Source organism: Lucilia cuprina, chromosome 4 (genome assembly GCF_022045245.1).
Source record: "Lucilia cuprina isolate Lc7/37 chromosome 4, ASM2204524v1, whole genome shotgun sequence".
Taxonomy (NCBI): Eukaryota; Metazoa; Arthropoda; class Insecta; order Diptera; family Calliphoridae; genus Lucilia; species Lucilia cuprina.
This window is the reverse complement of record NC_060952.1, coordinates 7,411,454-7,422,155: the sequence shown is the minus strand read 5'-3', so window position 1 is coordinate 7,422,155 and position 10,702 is coordinate 7,411,454. Positions and strand designations below refer to the sequence as shown.

General features: G+C 23.8%; 1 protein-coding gene across 1 annotated transcript in view; it reads left to right on the top strand.

The window, feature by feature from the left end:
* LOC111685581 (allatostatin-A receptor) overlaps positions 1-9,340 on the top strand; it is a 17,646-nt gene extending 8,306 nt beyond the window's left edge. Inside the window, exons 2-3 of the mRNA XM_046949525.1 lie at positions 271-429; positions 9,142-9,340. Of these exons, the coding sequence (XP_046805481.1) occupies positions 271-429; positions 9,142-9,237 (255 nt within the window). The 3' untranslated portion in view covers positions 9,238-9,340. The remainder of the gene's footprint in view (positions 1-270; positions 430-9,141) is intronic.
* Positions 9,341-10,702: the final 1,362 nt, after the last annotated feature.

The following is a 10,702-nucleotide window of genomic DNA, read 5'->3' as shown; positions in this document are numbered from 1 at the left end:
CTAGTCTATAGTCTAGTCTATGGTCTAGTCTATAGTCTAGTCTATAGTCTAGTCTATAGTCTAGTCTATAGTCTAGTCTATAGTCTAGTCTATAGTCTAGTCTATAGATTTTTTCTTTTCTGTTCTTGTGTTTTTGACATTTAAATTCTGATACATTTTTTAGTTTTTGCTATCCCATTGTGCACTGTACGTGTTTGAACATTCTCTACATCTATGTATATACAATGATTGTATTTAATATTTAACTAATGGAATCTTACATTTTTGCAGCTAATTCTACTGTTAAAAGCCCTTTATATATACCATGCCGATACCAAGTTTACCGTGATTTTACAAGTTGTCGCACAAACACTGGCATACGCGAGTTCCTGCATAAATCCGGTACTTTATGCTTTTTTATCGGATAATTTTCGTAAAGCATTTCATAAGGTAAGTGAAATTTAATCTAAACTCAAATATACAACGTCATTTTGTGTGAATTGGGAAGATTATTTATTAATTTTTCATAGAATTTTCTCAGAATTTTTAAAGTTCATTAAACTTGCATTAGTTTGTCTTGGTCTTGATGATACATATGTATATGTATGTATGTGTTTGAGTATATTTTTATGAGTTTTTCTCGCTATAGTATGGGGGAGAATACGATGTTGTTGCTTTTAAATATTAGCATTATTTAAATGCATTTAATTGTTTATCTTAGAGCAGAAAATGTTTTAGGAATATTTCTGCAATATGCACATCTGTATGTTTATGCCTCAAATATTTACATTGTGCGTTTTCTGTCGAATTCAATTAGCTGTTAAACGATTTTTAACATGCCTTTTATTCGTGTGTTTTTTGTTGTTATTATCAGTGTTTTCAATTTATTTCTTGTCTGTCCGTACCGTTTATCTTGTCTAAATATGGCCAGGTAAATATTTATTATTAATTTTATATTTTTTTCGCCATATTGTGTAAATATTTATGAACAAACAGAGACTGAGTTCAATAAAACTTGAATCTTTTAAAAGTTTTCTTGGCCTTTATTCCTCTCATATTAATGATCTACATATGTGTATACCCCTAAAGTTTTAAAGTTTTCGCTTTGGCGATTTAAGTAAAATTGACATAAATTTAAATTTCTGACTTCATCTATCGGACAAACATAAAACTCACAAGTGTACTTCTCACGACTCATATATTTGAAGATTTTAATATTGCCTTTCTCTTTGATTTTTATATATTTTCCTTCTTCTCTGTTAATGGAAAATTATAAAAAAATATAATTATATATAAATATTTTTGAAAATATTTCTTTTTATAGTTAATTTCAAAAATTTCATTTTGTAAAGTTTAATTTTTTTTAATGTTCACAAATGTATATTGTTTTAGAAAATGTTCTAAATGTTTTCTTTTTCTTTTTTATAAAATTTTTAAAAATTTGTTTTTTTGCAGAAAAATCTCTAACATTTTTTCTGCAATCATAATTTCTTTAAAAAATTTAAATTTTTAAAAATTTTTCAGTTTTAACTAAAAATTCACAAACAATTCATCTCAGTCCTTGAAAACATATTGTATATTTTTGTTCCATTTTATAATTTTATGTGCATTCCTTTTATCATTAAATATAGATTTTTATTTACACTTATTTATCATTTGCACTTATCTCTTCTACTTATTTTTAAATTAATGTTTCTTAAACTTCTTCGAAATTTGTTACATTTCATTATTTCTTTCATTTAATGGTCATTTCTTGCAAAAAATTACTTTTAATGTTTTCTTTTGCAATTTTTGTTCTTTAGTTGTTTTTCTCTATTTTGTTTTTTTATTTTGCATACATTTGCACTAAAATGTACACAAAACAAACAAAAAAAAGTTGCGCGTTTTATAATAACATCAACATTTTGTTTATTTAGATGGAAAAATTATTTAAAAAATAATTTAATGACGATTGGAATGTGTGAAAAACATACTAAATGATCAGTACACATTGATGGTGTTTATAAAATTTCTGTTAACACTGTTAGTGATTAAAAAAAGTATTAAATTAGGGGATTTCTAGAGAAAAAATTCTTTCCATCAAATTATTTACATTTTTTTTTAATTAATCAAAAGTTTAGAATAGTTAAGTTATTAGCTCGGAAACTGTTTATAAAAGAAGTAATTGATTTAAGTTTTATGTTTAATTTCTAAACCTTCATATGTTTCAACTAAGCACTCTGATTATTTAAATTAATTTGTAGCCAATATTTCATATATTTTGTTGACTTTTTGTGTATATGTTGACTTTTCAAGACCTTATAATTGCTGAAATACTAATTTTAAATATAACCATATGACCTTATACAGCATTAACCAAATAATATTGACATTAGTATGAACTCTTTAAATATGAGTTTTAAATATGTAAATTACTTTAAACATTTTTAGCAAACAATACATATTTAAGGCAAATATTTTAATTAAAATTTTTAGTAATCAAACAATTAATTATTTAATATCATGGAAAATTTGGTTAAACGCTTTCTATATTGCATTTAAATAAATCTATTTAATGAAATTCATTTAAATATAAACGAAGTAATTATATATTGTTACATACATATATCCATACATATGGATAGACAGGCAGATAGATAGATAGATAGATAGATAGATAGATAGATAGATAGATAGATAGATAGATAGATAGATAGATAGATAGATAGATAGATAGATAGATAGATAGATAGATAGATAGATAGATAGATAGATAGATAGATAGATAGATAGATAGATAGATAGATAGATAGATAGATAGATAGATAGATAGATAGATAGATAGATAGATAGATAGATATATAGACGTTTTAATATTTTGTGTAACATTGTATAGCATTTCATTCCATTATTAAGAAATAGATAAATTTGAATCAATCTACCATTTTTAATTTTTAAACATTTTTGCTGCATTATTTTTTTCGCCAACTTTGTTTTTTAACATAAATCTAAACTAATCCAAACAATATGAAAATTTTAACAATAAATAAATGATGATTGCATAAAAAATATTGAAACTAAAAATAAACACAATTTAAACATAATTTTGTTATTATTATTTAAAAAAAAATAATAATAAACAAAACAAATGGATATATTACACTTGAATTTAAAACGTCAGTATGGAGAGATAGCAGGCCGTTAGACAGATCAGACAGGCGTAGAAATATAACCTATTAAAGGTACATTTTTATGGGATTAAATGTTTATGAATTTCAATTTTTTTTATTTTCGTTGCTAATAAAACAAATATACAATATTATGTTTGTATTAATACTAAGTAGAACAGCGTTGTGAATATTTGTAAATATTCTTGTTTAAAACAACGGTCATTAAATATAAAATTTTCCTGGCAATTTTATGAAACAATGTCTACTTAAAATTTTTTAATATGTTTTCATAACAATTTGGATTAATATTTTTGTGCATTGATCACAGTTTAATGACTTATTAAAAAAAAAAACATGACCCAAAATATAGCAAAATTAATAAGTAAGAGAACATGTCTAGACAAGTATAAATGAAACCTAACAAAGTAAGTTTGAATATGTACAAGAAAAAAATGTTGAAAAATTATCTAAAAAATATTTGTATACAAGATTTTAAATAAATGCCTATTTGTTAATAATATTAATATATTTTCCATATATATTTTTTATAATTGATTTTCATACATAAATAATTTATTATAATTTAAAGATAGGTTGATTATATTTGATTTATATATTTGAATTACCACATAAGATTGATATTTTTATAGAATTTTTATTATGTGTGATTTATTTGTATAAATAACATATAGTACATACGTTAATATTACGTATACGTATGTAGCTACAGATATAAATTCATAACAAAAAAAAAATTATTTATTTTCTTTAAACAAAATGGTTTTTCAATAAAAAACATAAAAAATACACTTCAAAATTTATGTTTTTCAGTTTCTATCTAAATAAACAAATAAAATTTTAAACAAATAATTATTTGCAAACTAACATTGGCATTCGTAAATAAATATGTATGTGTGTGAATTTTCCTTGTTTTCAACCAATTGTCTTGTCTAGCTTTAGATTTTTTTCTATTTTTCCTTAATATCTGTCCAATTTATTTATTTGCATTTAATTTATTATAAACTTTATTTAATTATTTTAAATAAACGTTTAAATTCGAATAACTATTCAATTTATATGTTTAAGGATAAGATAATAACAAATGTATCCAATAAAAAATATGTTCAATTACTGCTATATACCGCCTGCATGAATTGAAAAGGATTTAATAATGACTTAGAAATTACTATATATGTTAGTGCTTATTTTGTTAGTCTTGACATTTTTCTTTCGCTTTTTACAAAAATGAAGTAAGTACTTAATAATTCACTACTTCTAAGCAAACATTGAAAGCTTCCAATATAATATGTTTAAATAAAGGATTTCTTTATATGTTAAGTAAATTTTATCATTTTAAAACCTTAATTTTCAATAAAAGTTTTTGCTGGGTTTCTATTCGTTTATGTTAAATCTTGCATTTAATTGACATTGTCCCATCTTAAAAACCTAATAATATGAACAAAAGAGGAGTTTTCGTATAATGAAATGGGTAAATGCTAAAAAACTTAAGTAATTATTTTAACATAGAGACAAGTACATACCACAATCGGTTACAAGTAATTAGAAACATTAGCAATGTAAATCGTGAGAAAAAACTTATATACCTTCACGCAGAAACTGACTATTTGATTAAAAGTATTTATTTAAGACATTATTAATAAGACCTTATTAAAGTACTTCTATGTAATTACAACAATATGTAGTAGTCATTGGAAAGTATGTTAGTAGATAAGCGGTTACAATTGCAAGTCATTAACATTTATTTGCTGTGATTATCTATAAGAGCAGTTACATATCGCTATATAATAATTCAAAATCTCGTTTCGAGAAAAATGTCTTTGAATGTTTAATGACATTTTACAATTATTGAAATAACTTTTGAACAAAACAAGGGATTTTAAAAATTAATATGAAAGACTTATGTATGACGCATTTTTTATAGCTTTTGGCTCAAAAAACACGAATTTTGTATTATGCCAGTATTGTGGTAAACGAGCGATATATGTATGTATAAATGTATGATATGGTGGTTATAAACTTAAGATTGCAATAGATAATTTTAATCCTCCAGCTCTTACGTTTAGTGCATTTAATTTTTTCAGCAGACAGACGGACATGTCTAGATTGTCTTGGAATCCAATACATAGATGACAAAATCAAGATATTCCCAAGTGTCTTGAACTCGCAAAGTTGATATCACTATATAGTATATGATCCGCTATTAAAAAATTTAATTTTTACAGATTTTTCAAAACATTTTTGAAAATTTTGAGATGTCTGATAACTAGGGCAAGGATTTCTATGCAAATGCATGCTTTTAGTCAGGAACTCAAAATAACTTTTAACTAGTTTTCTTTTCGAATCTCTATATTTCATATTTTTACAAAAATTTTGCACACACTCTTAGAATTTTTTGAAATAAATATTCGATTTAACAACAAAATATTATATTTTATGAAATACAATTTTATATAGTTTTTTTTCTGTGTCTGTCCATCTGTGTGTCCATATAAAATGATAACTTGAAGGAATTTTGTTCTTACATCTCTGTCACGTCGATAGTTCACTGAAAAACGATAAAATTAGGACGAATTATAATTTACACAAAAATATTCATTTATCTAATTTTGTTAGAATTGCTATCAAGCTTTCCACTTTCAGAAATTAAAAATTTTCTATTTAAAGTTGTTTCTTAGTCTTTATATTTGTCATTCTCGAAGTCGTGGTTCCGTTAATGTGGTATTATAGTACGTAAAGCAGTAATTAAAAACCTATATATTTGTTGTCAAAAAAATATTCACAATGCATAAAAATCATGATTATTACATTTGAAAGTCATTGGATTCTTTAGAGTTCAAAATATTGAATATTTGTTGAACTTTTCTTAACATTTTTTAAAGTTTTGAGATATCTGATAACAGATCTTATGGACCAATAAATTGTTTTTCACAATCGTATGATTTTACATCTCTAATTAGTTTTTTGTTCGCTTTTGAGTGGAATAATTAGAAACGTAGACAAACTACTTGCAACAGTGAGTTGTAGCCCTCACATAAAATGATTAATTATGTAAATTTTAATCAACACACGTGTGTATCTTTCAAGTCTGTATATGTTTTATATTGTTTTAAATTATGATTCATCTTTTTATTTTCATTATATAGAGGCGCCACTATTATTATTTGATTTTGTATGAAATTAATCCAAAAAATACACAAACAATAAAACTGCAAGTAAATAACTTTTAAATCTTTTTCTAATTGATTGAAATTGACCACATTTTACTACCGCAAACAAAAAACACGAATAATGCAATGAAACTAAACCAACAACAGCAACAACTCACACATTGTTGATTTTTTTAAATTAAATTTCGATGATTTTTTGTTTAATTTTATTAAATATATTTATGTTGAATTAAATTATAAAATAATTGTTTAATATTTTCTTTTTATATGCATATCGATTACATATATTCATATATTTTTATTAATATAGAAAACTGACTTAAAGTATTATGATATTGGAATTAATGCAAGATTTTGACATTTTCTTTTTACTTCTCGAACTTAAAATAAACCAAAAATACAAATATTTAAAGCTCATATAGTTTTTCTATCAACTTTATTTGAATTTCCTCTTTATTTTCTTTAAAAGTCTGTTAAATATTAAAAAGTATTTTTCGCCATAAATCCTTGGTTAATTTAATAAGTTAATAACTAATTTAATTATGTGTGACAAACAAAAATCCACTTTATCGTTACGCCATCAATGTGTATCGAATACTTAATAAGTTTGTTTCTTTTATCCTGTATCGGCCATTGCTTTTAATTTATTTTTTTTTTTTTGTATATTTTTATCATGAAATTATATTAAATAGTTTATGATTGTGGTAAGAATTTATTTATTTGTTTGTTTTTAAAAAATTCCGTTAAAATTGTTGTGTTTATTGGACTTATAAATATATTTCATATTTTATATTCGTATATTAAATGCGTTTTTTTTTTCTATAATTTGAATGCTTTCATGATAAAGTTGAAAAAAAGTAATAATTATATGAACCGTAGGCTTAATAAATAATAATGTATTAAAAATACAAGTTAAATTCATGGTCCTTTATATTTGAGGTTAAACGTTTTATTGAAAATATGAAAATTTAAATAAAATATTTTTAACATAATTTAAATCATAATAGTTATATTTTAATTAGTAGATTTTGTAATTAGAACTATTATTATTTTTGTTAATTTTACATTAGCATTTTCTTAATAAAATATTTATGTTTACATATACATTAGGGTGTCCCGTATACAATTTTTTTGTACCAATACATTCAAACGATGCGTTTGATAATAAAATGAAAAGGGACAAGTACATATATAGTCAATAGAATTTGAATTTGTTAATAGACCTTGACAACAGTTTCGTCAGTTAATGTTCTCAATGTATAAGACCATATATAGTAAAGAAATCAGTCCAGTCAAGAGACTGGTCTATGAGCATGTACAAGACTTTTCAATAGACAAGTAAATATATATTCAAGAGATCATTCCTGTTTAGAGACTCAATAATTTTCTCAACAGATTAGCTCAGTCATATAGACTAGTCCATATATAGTCAACAAATAAGAAAACAATTTTTAAAATTTAATGTGAAGACTACTGAGTAGGGTTCTATAGTTGAAACGAAAAGTCAACTTTTCGAATTTTTGCATTTTATGAAAAGTCGATTTTTTGACATTTTTCATTTAATTAAAAGTCGACTTTTAGTATTTTATAAATAGTCGACTTTTCGACATTTTTTGAATATTCGACTTTTTACGAATTTTTTTCGACTATTCGACTATTTTCAACTTTTTGCGATGTTTTTCGAAATTTCGACCTTTTCCGACTTTTCGACTATTTTCTTACTTTTTACGACTATTTTTGAGTTTTTCCGTCTATTTTAGAGTTTTTGACTTTTTTCTCAAATTTTTTGTCCAGGGGTCAATATTTGGCGAGCTGGATCAAAGGATAAAAAGGTCTTTTTTTGAGGATGTTATGATTTTTTTTCATATTTCTTCCAAAGGAATGAAATTTTGGACGGAAAGTACTGGATTCAACCCCAGTCTGTGTCAACATTTTTTATAAATATTCTATAAGTAACTTTTAAAGACTTTTCGTCTATTTTCGACTTTTTCCGACTTTTTTCGACTTTTTCCGACTTATCGGCTTTTATTTACAAATTCGACTTTTCAACTTTTTTTCATAGACGATAGTCGAGTTATTAACATTTTTGGAACAAAATATTCGACTTCGATTTTTTTCGACAAAATGTCGATTGTTCGATTATTCGACAGTCGATTTATAGAACCCTAATACTGAGTCTATGTTTGTGTTTTTTATACATTCTACTTTCTAAATACGGACCTAATACCTAGACTATTTTATAGATTATTCATAGATAATGTTCATAAACTCTTTAATGGTTGAGTGAGTAATATAGTCCATAAACTAATCAATAGATTAGTCCATATACAGCCAACAGAATAGTACAGTCAAGAGTCTAAACTATAGACTTGTAAATTATTTAGACTAATACCAAGACTGGTTTATTAATTTTGCAATAGAGTGTCACAGTAATCTTTAAATTTAAACAATTTTAAAGATTAATTTTAATAACTTGTACTTACTCATACCTTTCTTTTAAATACTCTTAAATACATATCTATTTTATGTTTTGCTTAAGTTTAATATTTGCTTAAAAATAGCTTTAACAACTTAAACGATTACTGGGTAATGACTTGTACTTACTCAATCACTTCTGCATTACTTATAAGTATTCTTATTTACTTGCCCCATATCAACTACTTTTAACTCATTTGATAACAATACTTCCACTCTCTCGTACAAATAAGGAGTTAGAAAAGTACTTACCATGTTTGTCTATTAGAAAATATCTTTAAAATGTTTAAAATTTTAAAGCTCATTATTTATATCATAATAATTTTTTAAATTAATTTTCTTTTTTGCAGGCCATAAATTGTTCAAATCGTTTTCAAAATTATTCCTCCGATTTGCCACCAGCTCGAAAAACTTCATATGCCCGAACATCATCTACAGGTTTTTAAGTATTTTTTCTTTCTTTTTCAATTTATCGATGTAGTTGTAGTGATGTATTTAATTTTACTTTGCAAGTATTTGTGTAAATTTTATATACATATTACTGTAGTATATGTTGATTAGTATGTATAAATTTAAAAGTACTATTTGTAGTTATATTAAAAATAGATTTTTAAAAAATCTTTAAATAATTAATTAAACTTAGTTATGTAGAATTAAAATTCAAAAGTAGTTAACTAAACGTATTTATTAAAACATTTATGACAATGCACTAAACGAAAACGAAAGCAACAATAAGAAACTTGTACATTGAATCAATGAAACGTGTACATTGATTTAACAAAAATACAATTGTATAAAAACTCGTGTACCGTGGAATCAGGTTGGAATCCCACAATAGTCTATAGTCTGTTTAAATAAACTATTAAAATTTGCTCAACTTTCCCATACTTTAAAGTCCCTGTTTATTCTTGCTGGAAAAATTTTTCCAAAATCTGTAAATCAAATACATATTCATTGAGAAAAACACATAAATTAATATTTAAAATATTTAAGTATCATAAACATACATATATATTTAGTTTTTATCTATTTCTAACATAACTATTTTAGTTTTATGTGTAACAAATTGTTATTGTGATGTAAAGTAAATATTTAATTTAAATATTGAATATTTTAAATTTTATAAAATTTACATATTTTGTCAACAAGTAATCAAATATAACCTAAAGGGTTTTTTTATTAATAAAAATCAATGTAAATTTTAATTTTTACAATAAAATCAATTAAGTTAATAGAAAATACTTTGAATGTATAATAATAAATATTTTGCAACATGTTATTCTTTTACAAGTTTGTACAATTTGTTCATTTTAATTATTATTGTTATTTATATATAGTTTAAGAGTCGTTAAAAAAAAACTGTCCATTTGCAAACAATTGCAGCTGACAGTTTTATCATTAATATCAACAGAAAAAAATTTTTTAAATAAAATATTTATAAAATTATAATACAATGATGACCACTTATAAGCAGTAAATAAATTAGTTAATGTAATGTTTCTATTTATAAAATAAAAGTCTTTTAATCAAAGATTTTGTGTAGAAATAATAATATTTTTAATTAATTTAAATTATCCATGATTTCTGCATTCATAGTTATGATTGAATTTTGATATCTTAATATAATTTTAAATATATTAATAATTTTTGTTCTATATGGGCATTTCCACAGAAAACTCTACTTTCGCCACAACACTTTATACGTCATTAACAAGTGGCTTGTACTTACATTGCCACTTACTTTTTAATCAATTCTACTTATCATCTGAATTACTTTAAAGTATTATTTTTAGATACGTTAGTACCTTGTTTATGTAACAATTTTATAACTCTATTTGTAAGTACTTATTGAAGTAGTTATATGTCAGCGGGCGTGGTAAGAACTTGCCACCAATGTCATCACTGTATTTG